Source organism: Amia ocellicauda, chromosome 3, assembly GCF_036373705.1.
Source record: "Amia ocellicauda isolate fAmiCal2 chromosome 3, fAmiCal2.hap1, whole genome shotgun sequence".
In the NCBI taxonomy this organism is placed as follows: Eukaryota; Metazoa; Chordata; class Actinopteri; order Amiiformes; family Amiidae; genus Amia; species Amia ocellicauda.
Window position 1 is genome coordinate 3,464,459 of NC_089852.1, and position 19,341 is coordinate 3,483,799.

The following is a 19,341-nucleotide window of genomic DNA, read 5'->3' on the forward strand; positions in this document are numbered from 1 at the left end:
AAATCTGTGCTTGTGTTATCTATGTAGATTCGAGGGTTTGGTGTTAAATTGTCAAACCACTTCGTTTTTCATCATGTATTTCTGAATTATTAATCTGAGTGGAGACAGGCTCGTTTCTCCATTAGGTCTGGTTTTCAGGCTGGAACATTTTTTGTTTTCTTAACGTCATTAAAGTCAAGACTGTGCAGCAGATTTACAGATGTATTTCCTCAGCAATCAGTTGTTTCGTGACTGAGCGCTGCGGGCCACTCTTCAATGCCAGCCTTCCCCTCTATCTCCCCCCACCCCCTGTAACAATGATTTATTCCCCTCCCCTCTGTTTTTCCGCCTCCCTGTGTGGCAGCACTGAAAGAGTAGAGGAGTGCTGTGAGTAGAGAGTGTGATCAGGGTGTCAAGACCCAAAATAATTGGGAACTTCAAACTCCGGAAGGGGAATGTTACCGAACAAACTCTGGCTTGTGACCCACTGAGCCTGTGATCTCCACCGACGGGGAAATCCATGCTGGCAGGCTGACAAGAAGCGGAACAGGCGAGCGAAGCACAGCTGAGCTCCACTAGCAAGGGGCCAGCATTGAGCAAACTTGAGGGGCTGATGACACGGCTGAGGAGCAGAGATCACTGCTAATTGCAAAGGTCTACTGTTATGATTAATGTGCTTGGCAAGAGCAAAGGTGTGTTGCAGTGTGACAGATCTACATGCATTGCGGTCGCATTGGGGTCGCATCCAGAGATTCATGACCTGCTGGGGGACTCCACTGACCTTATTTTACTGTCATCGATGACATTAATGGCCTGCAACATGCTCCGCTCATGCGGGTTTTAATTAAAATGGTGTCTAGCTAATGCAGGAGCTTGAGAGAATCCTGGTGCATTTCATTGCAGCTGCAGGCTGTAATTAAGAGTATTTGTTGACATGGTAATGTTACAGGATTAAATATCACAACTAACAATTTTAGGCTAAAGTTGTCTCTGGGTGTAATGGGCACTGAACCATTCAGCCAGTTTTCACATGTGAAAGATGAACAGAGCATTTGACTAAGGTTTGTGTAACTATTGTATTTTTCCCTCCAGTTTTATTGTATTAAGTCAGAAAATGTATCCATATGCTTACTTAATTTAATAAAGCAATTTAAGAAACATCAAAGTGGTATACGAAATTAGACTTCTGGCTTTTAAATGCAGCATTTTTTTGTGTCCCATACCAGTGAGCTGAGTGTGGATTTAAAAATAAAAAGGCCAGGCATCCCTCTGAGCACATTAACATTTAGATTTAATATTTCTAGTCTTTGGTCCAAATTCCTTAAGAAACTAATTTACTCACTAAGTGCCTTTAGGTTTAGCTCAATGTTCCCACTGCCAGGAGTCCTCATTGTGTGAAATGAATCTGCTGCTTTAGTTTCTCAAGACAGCTTCTGATTTTAAAATCAAGGGATTTACTTATCACAGCCGTTGCTTTTGACCGAGTCATTAAAATAAGCATCCACGGTCAAGTTAGTCTTTGATTTGGGATTCTCTAGACACTGACACCCACTTGACCACTGAGGGTTAATGCAGATTGCTCCTCAGTAGGTAGGACATTTGCATGTTAAATCATATCATGCATAATATATTTCTTAAGGCAATGAACGGGGCTTCACAAATCTCCCACACATTTTTCTTCTTTTAATTTGTACAAAGTCCCACCCATTTGAGACCCAAGCTCCAGTATGTTTTATGAATTGTCATACTGTCGTGATTATTGTACATAGACGAGTAATGTTTGAGCTGCTACTGCTAGTAAATTTGGAGTCGTTAGTTGTGGCAACAGTGTTTGTAAGTGTTAGTGTTTTCTCAACACTGCTCACTTTGGTCAAGATGCCCTCTCCTTCCTGCGTCTTGTTCCTGCAGTTTGTCTTGTCCCTGAATTTGTTTTGGACATCTCTTCATGGCAGAGTGGGGCGTGTGACAAGAGAACATGCCGAGACCTGATGTGGGCTGCAGGTAATAATGGCTTCAAAAGCCGCGCTTTCGTTTGATCTGTGCGACTCATCCCTCCTCATCGTTTATTGTCACTCACACCCAGACGTGAGACTGCAGTGGGAATAACTGCTTACACCCTGCCTGGCAGCGAGACGGAGGACATCGACATGAAAATCATGAGCGGGCGGTTTTCCAATTTACCCTGCGGCCGTGCCTCTCCACCCTCAGAAGGAGGTGTGTGTGTGAGAACAAGGTATAGGTGTCGAAAACCGTAACCCTTTTAACAAATGATTTAGGCAAATTAAATGGGTTTTGTAGGACATTTTAACTGTTTTCAAATCTAATTAGGATTTTAAAAAGACATGGGTGTAACTGTCAACCTTGTCAGGTCTGAACCTGTCTGTTTTCTCCATAAAATCAGCAAGTCTTTGATTGCTGAAATTGTTTTGATAGGTGATGCAGGCACTTGAATTGTTATGTTTCAATTTTTATAGCCATGCATGCAACAATGTGGCAGTGTTAAACTCTACAAAGCTGAAGCGGTTTGAACTGTAGACCGCCTGTACCATTATTAGTTTAACATTTAATCCTATTTTATGACAAATGAAGAGTTTTTTTACCACATGAGTTTCAGCTCATGTAAATACAGAACTGAAAACTGGTTACTACACTTGAAACAAAGGTTGTTGTTTGTTTCAAGTGTGGTCACCAGTAATCAGTTCTGTACGTCAAGATGTGAAGATTTCAGTTGCTTCTCCCGAACAATAGCTAGCCGGCCTCAGTTCACTCATGTGGGTGCAGTGACGTGCGTGTGTTATAGCGCCTGGGTGACCAGTGGAGCTGCAGAACGTTTCAGGCTGGTCTTCAATATTTTAAAACATCCCACTGGAAATACTCCCCTGAGGCTGTTCATTACTTTCCTTTTGCTGTCACCCTCACAGCGGGCAAGTTGCCGACCTTAAATGGATCAGAATTGATTAGCACTGATTTCACAGCTGTGTCACAGTATAATTTTAGTTTACATTCAGTGACGGTCGTGTGTTTACTGCTGTGCCATTAATCAATCTCAGGCTTGGAAACAGGTTAATCACAGTGCCAATCAGGTGACTGGATTTTACAGAAAGCCGCCAGGCCATTTTCATGAGTCTTTTTCTAGAAATAGACCGTGCTTTTGTTTTACATTCATAGCATAAAAAAAACATGACCCTGTCTTTCCTCATGCACAGTAATGGAAGCCAGGCAGTCGTCTAATGGCATGTACAGCTCTCCCAGCCAGACCATAATGCACAATAGCAATGTAGCCTTCGTCTATTTTTATTCTCCTCTCAGTCTGAGAGGGGCTTTTAAAGGCTGCGTTTTAATTATGTTCCTGCAACTGCTTGACAACACAGTTCTATCAATAAAGTGTTGATACTTATGTTGCAGGTGTCAGTACTCCCCTATGCTAAAAATACACAGCTGTATTATGATAAAGAAAGGGGCTTCCGAAAGGTTTTATTTCCTCTAATTGTTTCCTCTCCCGAGTGCTAATGGATCAGGTTGTATCACAACAAAACGGCTCAAGTAGGCCAATTCTGAGCTTCTCCTTTTGAACTTATTTTGTAATGTTTGCTCCTCATCCATTTATTTTTTGTGCCACACATCTATAGAGAGAGAATTTTAGCTGATGGTGAAACATGCCATTGCAGCAGGTATAAATCCCCTTCAAAATGAACTGCCATCATCACATGAGCGATACCGAAGTGCTGACCTGCTGTGCTTTCAGATTTGTAATCGTGTTGCGTGGTCATTATTTCAGAAGGAAATAGACTGGCCTGGCATACTGAGTGGAGGTTTTATGGGAATAAATCTGTCTGCCAAAGTATTTAGCTTTAAATGGGGGGGATACAGGGATTGGGAAACTCGGATCAATGACTGCGTTTAACCAGGGTGGATTAACTGCAGAAACATTTCATTTTTGCTGCAGCAGAGCACTGGATATTGCTGATTGGGAGCAAATCGAGTGGATTAGCAATTTGTGCCGGTGAAGATTACGTTTGCCCAAAGATTGTAAATAAAGCAGAGTATTGTGTGATAGTACTGCAGTGTTGCTGTTACTTTCACAAGAAGAAAAATGTTTCAAGCCTAAAATCAATCAAGCAAGTTGTTCATGTATTTATTAATTTGCTTATTATCTGTAGTGTTTTCTTTGTATCTTTGTAGGTATTGAATTGCACCACACAATTCAATTTAGCGAGCTTTATCTCTTGGTATTGACAACATGTGCAAAGCTCTTATGGCGTAAACACCGTGTGTATCAATGAGAGGCCCCAGATATAGTCTTCACAGCCCTTCGGTTCTGTGTATGGAATCGCACTGGCTGTTGTTGTGCATGGGGGGGTTCTTCTAAAACCAGCCATGGCAATAGAAATAATAAATTTGCTGTCATGGTGCCTTGATCATATTTCAGCTTTCTTCAAGAATGCTTGTACTCAGTGTTTCGGCTCCAGTGATGTGTTTCAGTGACATGGAGATTTCCAAGGACGCTTAGATCTATAATGAATTTTAACCCCCTGTGGTATTTATCCAAGAACCGTCTCCAGCTCAATACTGAAACTAGGACCAGAGATCACATGTGGAATTTCAAATTAAGGAAGAAAAGGGAGGATAGCTCTGACACACACTTTGGGGATTTTGGAGAAAACTCCCCAGCTATATTTAGAACCGATTGCGATTGATTAGTGACTTATAGCCAACTAAATAAAATGGGCCAAAAGGTCTTCCAGTAGTATTGCTTCAGTCCCCTAATCACATATTGAAGTATGCATTCAGGTTGAGAAGTCACAAAGTACAGTTACACAGCTAAACAAAATAGTTAATACTTCAGTTTTTCATGTACTTGTATCAGCTTGTATGGCAAGATGGTCAGGTACAGCTACAAACACAGCAGGCTGCTCATTAACTATACATCTTGTGCTACAGATAAAGGATATCTTCTGACAGAGGTCTATAGGTGCCTGCAAATCAAATGTCAATAAAGATTAGGACTGGCCCACATTTCCCTAGAGCACGCCCATCTCCCCCAGCTGCAGGCATCTGGAGTGGCAGGGATCAGGGAATCGGGATGTATTCCATTAAGTGGAAATCGGCTGAATAAATATTTTTTCAGATTTTCTGTTACCAGAAATATTTATTTTCCCCCGCAGGCTGCTACGCCGATAATTACTGAGAAAACAGTTGTATGGATTCACAAGTGGGAGATTTAGGCCCATATTTTGGTTTTTAATGCTGCATGCCAAAGCCTGCGTACAGCAGTTCATAACTTGATTGATTTTTATTATTTTGCATTTGCATTGTGCAAGATATCAATTCAATCTATAGCACCTTTACTGTTGTTATTGTCACCTTATGGCTTACAAAATATAGTATTCCTAGCAAGCAGGGTAAAGCCTAGCTCTCAGAATATTGTATAGGCTGAACAGAGAAGCTAAACCATATGGGTCTGAATTCTGCAATTCTGATTATGGTTCTGTGTATCAAACATTTTATTTCAGGGATGATCGTTAAGTGTTTTTCATATTCACAGGGTTTGAACTATTTGGGGAAAAAAAATAACCAGCTCATATATTCTTTGTTGAGCGTTACACAAAGAACATGTCTTTGGGCGTCGGCTAAGGAATAAATAATACTAATTGGATAAGGGCGTCTGCTAAGAAATTAATAATAATTTTAATAATAATATAGTATTATTAGATGCATCACTGAGCAGGTATACTATTCTGGAGCACTTAAAACCGGATTTGAAATATAATATATGAAAGGTAAACAGTCGGGCACAGATCCGTCCACAAATTCTAATAAAATTGCTTTGAATACCCAGACAAGCAGGACTTTGCCGAGACCATTGTAAGAAGAAAATCGTTTTTAATAAAACTTCTCGTTCGGATTCCCAGTATCGTAACACTAATCTAATCTGTAACTAGGCTAGTTCACTGCTAAAATAATTCAATCGTTTTCTGACCGCCCCGTAACCTCACCACCTGGGGAAAATATTTAGGAGTTAGCTGGACCATTTTACTGTGGTTCAGGGATCATCAGTTCAGATGCCTCTCTTTTGGCTCTGTTCCCCAAGAGAAAAATGTGTTTTCATTTGAGTCTGTCCTGGAAACTGTACATAGATAATTCAGTCAGGCTATTGAAGCTGTTTCAAAAAGAAAGCGTAAAGATTGAAACTGATCTTGAGCACAAGTCAGGCGGCAGACCAGGTTTTCCCACTGGAATCTGGTATCTGGTTACTCCTGGAAGGAAGAGTAATCCGAGGAGTTTGTCCTCTTGTTGCTAAGTGCCAATGAGACGCGGGCGATATCAGCTGTTTGGTAGCCGCCCTGCCTTGCCCAGTGTTTCACTTTCCCCATCCCAGTAGAGAACAAGAGAACATAATGGTCATTAAAATAAATAAATGGTAACCGCCAAGGGGCAAATAATTATTTTTGCCTTGGTTCTCAATCAATTTTGCAGTTCCATTCTAGAATGCCAACCAAGTAATTACATTTTATGCTACTCTAACAAACCTCAGAATGTCCACATATATTCTGATAAAATTCCATGCAGTTCTATTTGCATTGACAGGGAAAACTACAAGTAAAGTAAATGGGTACAATGGGTAAAGGGTAAAGGGAGTCTGTTAAGAATGAAATCATGACAGATTTTCACTATTTTAGTGATTTCTATTTAAGCCAGTTTTCAGGGACAATATATTGATACTGGACCAACAGCTGGTCACCTCTGGAGAACTGAAAGGGTCCTAGTCGCTTTATCTATCATTTACCTTTCGTCATGTAAACCTCAATTGAAGAGATTAAAATAATGAATAATGAATGTAGGAATGGAAGGCAAATGAAACATTTTGAAAGGTTTCATGAATTAAAATGAAGAAACTCTGGTGCAGAACCATCATAGGGCCAGTGTGGATGTCATCTGCATCAACAAGAACGAATTCACACCCCATCGGACTAAAGATATTTCTTGACCCTTGAAGGGCAAAGGGGGACATCAATCCGTAGATTCGTCATTTACATTACTGATCAATCGAACTCATGTGGGTTCCCATTTGACTTCCTACAACAAAAGCTGCAGAACAATTGATCCGAATCACCCTCCCTGCCACCTGAGTGTCACAATGAGCTTATTTTGAGTGAGAGAGAGAGAGATTTTCCAAACGTTGTGTTGGAGTATCCATTGGCCTTCTGCCTGTTTTACTTTTTGTGTTGACCTTTTCTTTCTTTTTTTCTCTTGACTGTTGTGTCTCATCTTTATACACACGCACACACACACATACACATACACATCCACGTGCTTCCCTCTCAGCCTCCTAGAGGAGTATCCCTTTACCATCCTGTTCTTATCGCAATCGAGAGGCAGGCGGGTGAAATGATTTGCTGTCTTTGGGGAGGTGTTTGGTTTCCCCATTTTCCTCTGCTTAACAAAGGAAGAGGGACACAGACAGCCTCATGCTTATCTGATTTCACTTTCTTTCGGCTTGGCGGAAATGGAGGTGGAATCCGATGAAAGCGCCCCAATAAATCGCTACCGAACGTGCCGCCCGCCTCCCCCCCCTGACTGTTTCGCATTGTCGATAGGCCCGTGTCAAATACTGATGTGGCCATCCTCGGCGCCTTTGCCCTGCTGGTGTCAAATCTGCACCATCTGCCCTTCACCAACCTCTAGGACTAACAATGAATAATGGACCCTTGTAGGATTAGTTGTCACGGGATATCAATTCAGAATGTCAAGATTGAGTTGTTCCGTTTAGTTCATAGTATGCCATGTTTCTTCTATACCTTCGATTACTGCTCTGAGGAGATAAAGGCAGAAAGAAAAATGTCGGGTAGGAAGCCAGAAGGTTAGATCTAAGATAGATGTAAGTCTCTTCTATTTAGTCTCTACACAGTAAAAAGTACTTGTGTGTTTGTATGTATGTATGTATGTATGTATGTATGTATGTATGTATATGTGTGTATATATATATATATATATGTGTGTGTGTGTGTATATATATATATATATATATATATATATATATATATATATATATATATATATACACTCACCTAAAGGATTATTAGGAACACCTGTTCAATTTCTCATTAATGCAATTATCTAACCAACCAATCACATGGCAGTTGCTTCAATGCATTTAGGGGTGTGCTCCTGGTCAAGACAATCTCCTGAACTCCAAACTGAATGTCTGAATGGGAAAGAAAGGTGATCTAAGCAATTTTGAGCGTGGCATGGTTGTTGGTGCCAGACGGGCCGGTCTGAGTATTTCACAATCTGCTCAGTTACTGGGATTTTCACGCACAACCATTTCTAGGGTTTACAAAGAATGGTGTGAAAAGGGAAAAACATCCAGTATGCGGCAGTCCTGTGGGCGAAAATGCCTTGTTGATGCTAGAGGTCAGAGGAGAATGGGCCGACTGATTCAAGCTGATAGAAGAGCAACTTTGACTGAAATAACCACTCGTTACAACCGAGGTATGCAGCAAAGCATTTGTGAAGCCACAACACGTACAACCTTGAGGCGGATGGGCTACAACAGCAGAAGACCCCACCGGGTACCACTCATCTCCACTACAAATAGGAAAAAGAGGCTACAATTTGCACAAGCTCACCAAAATTGGACAGTTGAAGACTGGAAAAATGTTGCCTGGTCTGATGAGTCTCGATTTCTGTTGAGACATTCAGATGGTAGAGTCAGAATTTGGCGTAAACAGAATGAGAACATGGATCCATCATGCCTTGTTACCACTGTGCAGGCTGGTGGTGGTGGTGTAATGGTGTGGGGGATGTTTTCTTGGCACACTTTAGGCCCCTTAGTGCCAATTGGGCATCGTTTAAATGCCACGGCCTACCTGAGCATTGTTTCTGACCATGTCCATCCCTTTATGACCACCATGTACCCATCCTCTGATGGCTACTTCCAGCAGGATAATGCACCATGTCACAAAGGTCGAATCATTTCAAATTGGTTTCTTGAACATGACAATGAGTTCACTGTACTAAACTGGCCCCCACAGTCACCAGATCTCAACCCAATAGAGCATCTTTGGGATGTGGTGGAACGGGAGCTTCGTGCCCTGGATGTGCATCCCACAAATCTCCATCAACTGCAAGATGCTATCCTATCAATATGGGCCAACATTTCTAAAGAATGCTTTCAGCACCTTGTTGAATCAATGCCACATAGAATTAAGGCAGTTCTGAAGGTGAAAGGGGGTCAAACACAGTATTAGTATGGTGTTCCTAATAATCCTTTAGGTGAGTGTATATGTGTATATATATATATATATATATATTTGTCAGAACGGGGGTGGTTTATGCAAGAGCAAAAAGAAAAACTTTGTGGAAGAATTTTCTGTAAATGTGACTCATAGCTTTGGCTCATCTGTGTTTCATTTGTTTCTCTCAACTTTTTCATGCAACAGCGGTGACAAAAAAAAATAAAAACAAGTGCCATCTGCTGTTTTTGGCACAAAACACTTTTTCGTCCTTGTTCTGCACGGATCTTGCCTACAGCGCCTCTCTGTGGCCGACTGACCTCACACTGTCCCCCTCTCTCTCCCCGTTTGTCGCAGAATAACCAGGTGGGGGAGCTGCAGCGGAGCCGCCTTCGCGATGACATCAAGGAGTACAAGTTCAGGGAGGCCCGGCTGCTGCAGGACTACACCGAGCTGGAGGAGGAGAACATCTCCCTGCAGAAACAAGTGTCCGTCCTGAAGCAGAGCCAGGTGGGTCAACGCAGCCCAGGTGAACCAGGTTCCCCCCTGCGGTGGTGTGGATCATGTTTGGTCGTACCAGGGGAATCAAACAGTATTACGCTGCCCAGACCATTGCATTGGGACCAGCCCAGAGCTCCACTGTTGAGTGTATAACTGTCGCAGTGTATCATTGGCAAGGCATGGGTCTTTGTCCAGTTACAGTAAAAAAAAAACATACCCCCATTGCTTTCATAGTGGACTCTCCTGGTCTCCTAAAATACAGTGTACTATCCATTTGTCTCCATGTGCTTCTCAGTGGAAGTGCAAGCCCAGCGCTGAGAGGTGGCTGAACATGGTGCACTAGCCATACACTCAATCGCTCTGCCAACTCAAGGATGGCCATGTTCTTTCGTAAAGCAATTGCTTGGTGGCTGTGCTGTTTCGTTCTCCCTCTCTGATGGGTTGAATGAGGAGATATTTAGATCTGAATCTACTAATTATAAAAATAACACTTCAAATATTATTTTAGTTTCTTAATTTGGTTATTCTCACAGCGCAGACAACCCTAGCCATTTCTAGCAGGCAAATTAAATTAAACTAATTAAATTAGTTCTAGTAAGGAAAGGGAGCTCACAGCATCCTAAAAGCTCCACGCACTGCGAAACAACCCCCCTGTAGTGCAAGTACTACAATGCCGATTCTTGCTGTGGGTGGTTAAGTCCCTTTGTTAATGTAAATGCTTAATTTATGACTTCAGGGGCTCCAAAGAGGATAACTTTGTCATTAATAAGAGTATTTGTTAGCAATTCAACATTAAGTGGAAATATTTAATAAGGGAAATCTTTGGGGAGATGAAAAAACCCACAAATCACTATGTATGTAAAAAACAAACTGGTTTTATTTAATACACTGTGTCTGGGGAGACAACGTCTTTGGGGAATCCTTACAATTTTGCTTACTGCAGTATTTTTATCTCCTTCCTGGATCAGAAATGGAGTAGTTCAGAGGTCAAGTCAGCCCATTTTCTCCCTCTCCTTTCTCGCCAGGTGGAATTTGAAGGCCTGAAGCACGAGATCCGGCGCCTGGAGGAGGACACAGAGTTCCTGAACAGCCAGCTGGAGGATGCCATTCGGCTGAAGGAGATCGCCGAGCGCCAGCTGGCCGAGGCGCTGGAGACCATCAAGACGGAGCGCGAGCAGAAGAACAACCTGCGCAAGGAGCTGTCCCACTACATGAACATCAGCGACTCCATGTACAACAGCCCCCTCAGCATCTCCCTGGACGGCCTGAAGTTCAGTGACGACACCACGGAGCCCAACAATGACGACGTGCTCAACGGCTACGACCACAGCTCCTTCAGCAAGATCGGCCATGGCGAGAACAACCGGGTGTCCACGCCCAAGAAGAACGAGCTGTTCCAGCCGGCGCCCAGCCTGGTCAACGACCTGCTCAGCGAACTCAACATCTCCGAGATCCAGAAGCTCAAACAGCAGCTCATGCAGGTATGGTCGGCGCAATCCGTTTTAGGCCCTGTTGTTGTGGCGTTCAATGTTGTGTTTGTGCCTTGGTTGGTACTAGTGGTATGTGGAAAAATACATATATTATAGAGGAAATCGGTGAAAAAAATTATACGTTGCAGTTTTTCAGATCCAAGATCAGATTAGGGCACCTTAAATTTATTTCATGTAATTGTTATGAAGGTACAATACGTCAGATAGTAGGATTTGAATTAAAAAAAGACAAGAAATGGGTATACATTTAGTATCTGAAGAATGTGGACCATTTCCTTTAGAGAATACTTTAGCGTAAAAGCAAAACATTCAATCAGATTGTCCATGTTCTCGGCTATATTCAGTGCTCTTCCTCCTTGCTGCTAAACCTTAAATATTGTGATTTAAATAACCATTAGGGATATTACAGATTAAAAATAATACCCAGAGGGCCTGTAGCTTTAATGCAAGGCATCTTTTTCAATATGTAATCGGAGAGGAACGCGTTGCGGAGACCCTTTCTCTACAGTAGAACTCTAACCTCTAAACCACTAGCTCACAGAGATAAATCCTGTTAAGGATAACTTCAGCTAATCTGTCCAGGAACACCCCCCTCACAGTGTGTGGGGCTCTGATGTGCCATCTGTCAGAAAATCATGATCAGTTCTGCTGTCCTGGATATGAAAGTCTGTCCTGAAGGAAGCGTCGAGACCACAATGGGAGACCCGTCGGCATCCGCTCACGAATGATTGTTTGCTGCATAATGTATGATGTTACCGTAACATTGCTTTTGGCAGATGCGGTATCTGACGGTTAGTCGCTCTCTCGGCTCTGAGAAAAACACAATTATGGTGTTATAGGGAAAAAGGAGAGAGGCGAATTATTTGCCTTGAATTGAAAGTGAAACAGTCGCAGGTAAGAGATTTATGTGAGAGTTTTAGAGAGTGTGAGAGTGTGGGTTTTAGTGAGCCAAGGTGACTTATACGTTCACACTTTTTAATACCATAAAAACGCTGCCGTTTTAGCACTCAGCTAAATAGAAATGTGTACGAGCGACTTGAGGTGAGAGAGAGGGGCCGCTGTCATTTCCCGCAGTGCTGCAAAATCCGCTTCCCCATTTGACAGCTGAAAAGACTAACTGACCGTGCCAAGCTCAGCTCTGCCTCGCCAGTGACTCCCTGTGGAAATCATCATATGTAAATTTAAACGTTTCTTAATTATTCAAGAGCCCTGGTCTGCTGTTTTTCATCGCTAATCAATCGATTCTTGGCGTCCGCATCTGTGAATCCATGACCTTGCTGTGTTGTCCGTTTGGTTCCATTCTATCTGGGTTATGAGGTTATCAGACTTTTAAACATGTCTACCATAGGTGTCTGTCATCACTAAAATTGAACTGTAACATTTCTGACAATGCCCCAATATGGTGAAAATACTCAATCTTACCCTCACTAGTGCAGTGATGCAGTGCTGTTTTGTATATTTATAATTATCAGTAGTAGTAGTAATGTTGCTTGTTTTGCATCATGACATTCTACAGTTAATATTATTTTGTTTGTACTAAAATGACCTGTTCAGATAAACTGTACTATACCAATGGACACAGTCTCACTCACAGTATTGCGCTCTGTGATATAACTTCAACACCTAATTAGCTTTTATCTGTATTTCTCTAAGGCGACACATCAGCACTGTAGTGAATTAAGCCCCCGGCCTATCGGCAAAAAAAGCCATTAAAGCTTTGCTGGGCAGCACGATTGATTTAGTCTTGTACTGCTGGTCTGTTCAGACATAGAAGTGGAGCAGGTTCACTGCAGTCAAGCACCCAACAGCCACCACTGTTTTGGAGAGATTGTGATCACCATTATTTTTTGCAGGGGTACAGCGATGCATTTAATGTTAATATTATGTACATAATGGGGTGTCAGTTTAAAATTGCTTTCTTATAACATATTGCAATATAAGCTATTAGATTAAAGTAGAATTACAAAACAACAACAACATGACAGAAAATGTCACCCCAGTCCATCATTCGTCATGTGGACGCTGTGTAACTCAGAATAGAAACCGCTGAATGGAAGACCCTCCTTGAGAAAATTAAGTGCTGGTGATTCTGTGATTGGCAGCATATGAAAAGAGAAATCCCTAAGGAATATTTGACTACTTATCAGATGTAGTTATATCCTGAATACCAAGTGTTCTCTTGGTTTTTAATTTGGTTAATGATCCGAATTACTTAGGATAATTAAGAATGACTGGGTTGAACCAAATGTCATCTTTCCAGGGTCTGTGCAGTTGATTAATGTTTCTCAGATGTTATGGTTTTATTCTATTACTATAACCTCATCATTCTGATTGACGTAATTTGACTTGTATTTTTAATGTATACGTTGGCCATGGATTTTGCTCCTCAGTATAGTTTAGGGACATCCTTTGTAGGTCTGAATTCAGTTATGTGGTTCTTGCTCTGTCAAGCTACACTGCAGTTGTCAGGCTGATGACCATGCTTGACTCCTGTCTCCTCGCAGGTGGAAAGGGAGAAGGTGAATCTTCTGTCCACCCTCCAGGACTCGCAGAAGCAGCTGGAGCATGCCAGGGGAGCGCTGTCAGAGCAGCACGAGAAAGTGAGCCGGCTCACGGAGAACCTCAACGCCATGAAGAAGCTGCAGGCCAGCAAGGAGCGCCAGTCGGCCCTGGACAACGAGAAGGAGCGAGACAGCCACGAGGATGGAGACTATTACGAAGTGGACATCAACGGGCCAGAGATCCTGGAGTGCAAGTACAAGGTGGCCATGGGCGAGATCGGGGATCTCAAGGAGGAACTCAAAACCCTGAAGGCCAAGTATGAGGACTGCGAGTCCAAGTACGTGGAGGAGAAGGGCCGGCTGGAGACAGATGTGGCGATGCTGACGGAGAAGCTGACCTCCCTGGAGAAGACCAACCGGACAGACCGCGACCAGGTGGTGCGTCTGGAGAAGGAGCTGAAGAAGGTGAGCGACGTGGCGGGGGAGACGCAGGGCAGCCTCAGCGTCGCGCAGGACGAGCTGGTGACCTTCAGCGAGGAGCTGGCCAACCTCTACAACCACGTCTGCATGTGCAACAACGAGACGCCCAACAGGGTCATGCTGGACTACTACAAGGAGGGCAAGGGCGGCCGCTCCAGTCCCGAGGGAAGGGGCCGGCGTTCGCCCATCCTGCTCACCAAAGGTCTGTTCCCTGAGCCGGGGAGGGGGGAGAACGGTGATGGCATCCCCTCGCCCGTGTCTTCCCTGCCTTCCCCAGTCTCCGATCACCGTAAGGAGCCCATGAACATCTACAACCTGGTGGCCATCATCAGGGACCAGATCAAACACCTGCAGACGGCCGTGGATCGCACCACCGAGCTCTCCAGACAGAGAGTGGCCACACTGGAACTGGGACAGGTGGTGGACAAAGACAAGGAGGCCTGTATGGAGGAGATCCTGAAGTTGAAGTCCCTGCTGAGCACCAAGCGGGAACAGATCGCCACACTGAGGACCGTGCTGAAGGCCAACAAGCAGGTGAGTGGGGGGGATGGGTCCGCACGTGATCGGGCTACTGTTCACCGTTGAAGTGGATAATAACATAAAAGCAGGGAAAATCTATCTGATGTAGCGGATGTGGTCGTCAACTAAAATTAGGCACCTGAACAGTTGCCACTTCAGAGTTCAAAGAAACACACCAGCTATTTGCATCTGAGGAAACACAGAGCTGTTTGTGCAACAGACACAACGGTGTTGCTAATTGTGAGGAAGAGATGAAAGTTGAAAAGCAGAGCAGGTGTGGGAGGTAGTCCGTCTACTGATTTAGCTCTATAAAGGAGTTCAATTAAAAAATAACCGGAAATATCGATTGTACTTAAAGCATCTGAAGCAATGAATCCAATTAAAAACAACACCCTGAGATGATGTCAAGGTGGTTTTCTTTTCTGAGGGACCGTTTTCTTTCCTTCACTCTCCTCTAGACCGCAGAGGTGGCCCTTGCCAACCTGAAGAGTAAGTACGAGAACGAGAAGGCCATGGTGACCGAAACCATGATGAAGCTGCGCAATGAGCTGAAGGCACTCAAAGAGGATGCCGCCACCTTCTCATCTCTCCGGGCCATGTTTGCCACAAGGTAAGAGACCAGGGCATCTCTCCAGAGGGATTGTGGGTCAGAACTGTCTTGTCTGAAGTCTTATTGGGGTAAAAAAAAACATATTTTAGGCCTTTATTATTCTACTTCAGCTGCAGCAGGGGCCACGGAATAGAGTAACAGATGATGGGACTGCCCTTTCGTGTCCTTGTCGCTGGCTTGGGGGGTTGTGGTAAGCCCATCCATTAACGATGGTAGGGGAAACTGTAAAAATCCAGTTTCTCTACAATATCAGATGAGCTCTTGAGAGATAATCCCTCTGATTTCCATAAGAAGCAGGGCATGGTTTTACTCGGGTCTAATCACCCTAAATTCAAGATTAGTCCATGACTGCAGTACTTCACCAAACTTGTGTTTTCAAACTGCAGAGAAGTACACACGTTTAATTGTATATAGGTATGATCAGACAGTGCTGAATTTGAGGTTTTGAAATGTCTTTTTTTAGTTTTTAATGGTATTTTGTTCCTATAGTTTGTGTTTTTTTTGCTGTCTTCGCCTCAGGAAATCCTTCTGTGCCAGATGGTACTTCTCAGCATGTCTTTCCCGCTTAAATACTCCTCTTGCTTAAACTAACATGTGCCATATATGAGGGAGTATCGCATGGGGTCGGTACTGCGCTCCCTCTCAGTAATGGATGCTTCTTCTCTGGACTTGTATTCATGTGCTTGCCAGTCCCTTGACTGATTTCAAGATCTGTCGCAACAACTTCCAGCTATTGTATTACATGCATTCAAGGACAAACCTTTGCTTATATATACACTGGTTTATATATAGCATATCAGGTTTCCGCAAAGTATCAAAATAAATTTGAATACAATCATTCATTTCTTGTAAAGCCTGTAGATAAAAAGAGAAGTATAATTAAATTAAAGAAAAAGAATTTTATGTTATTATTAATCATTTTTATTTTTTTAAGTGTATTTTTTCTTTTTTTCACCTCAAAGTGTCGTAAATTCTGGGAAATGTGTCCATAGAGAAGTGCAATGTAGTGGAACTGGGTAATGGGGCAAGAATGGATGTTATTTTAAAAGCTCGGACCATTTATATTCCCACCTGCGTTTTTGATTTGGATATTTATGTAAATTTCAAGGCTTCGGGGGAGGACATGAATAGCGGAAAGCTTGTTTCCTGCAGCCTTTCAAACCCGATGAAAAGAACCAGGGCCTGTGTATTATTAACACTGCCACCTCAGATCCCCTCTCTTCCCTCATATAACCTCGACCAGGACAGATAATGTGTCGTCTCCGGTGGCAATGATGCTGGGTACTGAGTACTGGGGCAGTAAGTGCAGATCCTGACGCAGCCGCTATTTCACAAGGGCGTTAATACGGCACCACATCTTATAGGATTTCTGTGTAGATATTTATGTATATGTGAAAGTATGTATGTGGCACGTCCTGTATATATATTCCCAAATGAAGCCTATTTTTCTCCCCCCATCTCCGCTTCACCCAGAAAAGCTAATGAGAGAATGTGACTGAACTATTGATCCCACTAGGATACGCTCTGTCTAGACCACAATCTGCCCCGGTTCACTGGGCGTCTGCTTGGATGAGTATGACGAACTCCGAGCTCAAACGAGGGGAGAGAGAGAAGGGCGGGGCTGTGCTGTGCTGTGCCATCTTCCTTGGCCAAGAACGAGACTTAGATGGGTACGGCCTGGTGAGCTCACAGCTGAGTTCATGTTCATACCAACCACTGAAGACAACACATTCAGACCAGAAGAGGCAGAATGAAAAGGGATATCCTCTGCTGTTGATATCAGTTCCCTAAAGGGCAATTTGCACCCCCAGATTCATACACACTAGCTATACGTGCTGCAATACGATGTCTCTAAACGATTGGTTGAGGGGTTGTTTTGAAAAAGACATTAAAACCTACAAAAATAAAATAACTTGCCCTCGATATAGTTTACAGTATACATCACGCTATATGAAACCGGTCAGCTGCCGGCACAGGGAGTCTATAAACCAGGGAGATGGTAATTGTGAGGTTATGTAGCAATATGTCTGATTATAGTAAACCACATTCATGTACCACCCATGGTATAACTTGAAAAGGCAAGGTTCGTCACATGGTTGAAATTTGAAGCATATTTTCTTCTGAAACAAATTCCAGTTTCTTATCGGTGGGTGTGTGTAATGACTGACCAGTGAACTGGTTTCCAAAATATCACAACAACATAGACCGTATTTTAAATCCTTACATCTGCATCCAGTGTTGCTGGGTTGTCTTTTATTTTTACTCTAGGTGCCTTTATAAGCAACTTTTCATTTGAGAGAACTTGGTGGTTTTAAACCTTCCTCTCTTCTTTTCTGAGTCCCATAATTACCCCAACAGAAAAAGGGAGAACTGCCAGGCACACCCAAAACTCCCATTTCAGGGAGTGGAATATGCCTCAGTTTATATTTGCACTCTGCAGCTCTGCTGTTAGGTATGTCTGTGTACATATTGAGTGCAGTGGACATAAATTCAGCCCAGTGCTATTGGTATATGTTCAAGATTAGGTATTGGGTATCTCTTTATTTACCTCATTTACACAGACCGATTTCAATTTTAATAACATGAAAATAACTATCAAGGGGAATGCCTGTTTTTCACAATGTATATTCCGTAATGCAAGCTTTAAACATTATCTATAGCTATATATTGGTTTAATCATTTCTATAAAGGGTTTTTATTTGTATGCTAATCACTTCCTCAGTAACTACAGAGCAGCAGACCCCATTTAAAGAGCTTGCCAGGAGTACATGCTTTCCTAGTGTTTCCCACACTCACTGCTTCCATCCTGGTGCTAAACCTGTCAGCTGAAGGACTTTCAAACTCGAACGAGCAACAATGCAGACTAGTTTTATTTTGTCAGTATTGAGACTGCGTGATTTTCATTAGCGTCTACTATTGAAATTCAAACTTCGGAGATTGTTGTGCTTTTAAATGCATTCCCTCTTTCTCTTTTTTTTTAATAGATGTTAATGCAAGTTCTGGGAATGCTTTTGAGGTGTCTGGTTTGTCTGAGAGCTTTCGGTCGGATTAAATGGCACAGATGTCTGTGCACCTGTGAATGTACAAAGCTCCCCAAACAAAAACAAGTACTTATTTAGCCTGTTGTCTTAAAATAGTATTTATTAATACTTTATACCTACAGCAAAAGGTATGAGCTGTTGAATTGATAGAAGGCAATGCATTGACCTGCCTGGCAAAGTGTTAGTAAGAGAAGATCTCCGCACATTTCTGGCAACGTGAAATCGTACATATTTGTAGGATGCTACAACATTTTGAGGCTTGTCAATACTTGTCCGTATCTCTAAACCACAACAGGGATGTAAAGCCCATTTTTTACAAGTGTACTTTGAAGCTGTGAGAGGGTTCTCACTATGGCTCAGTGTAGCCATGCGCTTTATTAAATTCAATCATGATTAATGTAACTTAACATTACTGTGTGTTTAAAGCAAGCTAATGTTTATATATATTCCTATATATTACTTTTTCTTTCTAGACCTGCATTAATACAATAAAAATACATTAAAGTTGCATCAATCTTGAGACAACACAAAGTATCAGGCCTAATTAGCCAATTAACTAATACGCTGACCTACACTTTTACAAACCCTTTCATCATTCCCTTCCCACTCTTCACTTTGTTTTGGTTGGGTAGTGGTTTACAGTTAAACCATTAAACCTGCCATATAATGATTATGATAACCGTTTCTGCGTTCCAAGTTTTTATTTTGAGTTCTGTAATGACCAAGACCAAATTAAAAAAAAAAAACGCCTGTATAAAAGTGATCATCTTGTACAGCCGAAGACTATTGAGAAATGCGACTCTTTCACACGTAACAAAGGCTTGGCTCCGTTAGTGTGGCCATTGATCAGGTTATCATGGTATTGATCCACAGACCTGCTTCTTAAACTCTTTAATGGTCACTTGCCTGTTGGATTACTGCATTTTCATTAGGGTTATTAGGGCTTTTATCTTGACGCATCTGTTTTCAAGACTAAAGGTATTT

The 19,341-nt window shown here is 42.5% G+C and overlaps 1 protein-coding gene across 2 annotated transcripts in view; it reads left to right on the forward strand.

Annotated features, from left to right (window-relative positions):
* Positions 1–19,341, forward strand: part of bicd2a (BICD cargo adaptor 2a) — a 61,247-nt gene that overhangs the window by 32,239 nt on the left and 9,667 nt on the right. For both annotated transcript variants that reach the window (XM_066697745.1, XM_066697746.1), the window contains exons 3-6: positions 9,573–9,725; positions 10,742–11,197; positions 13,711–14,721; positions 15,165–15,316. In XM_066697745.1, coding sequence (XP_066553842.1) covers positions 9,573–9,725; positions 10,742–11,197; positions 13,711–14,721; positions 15,165–15,316 — 1,772 coding nt within the window. The remainder of the gene's footprint in view (positions 1–9,572; positions 9,726–10,741; positions 11,198–13,710; positions 14,722–15,164; positions 15,317–19,341) is intronic.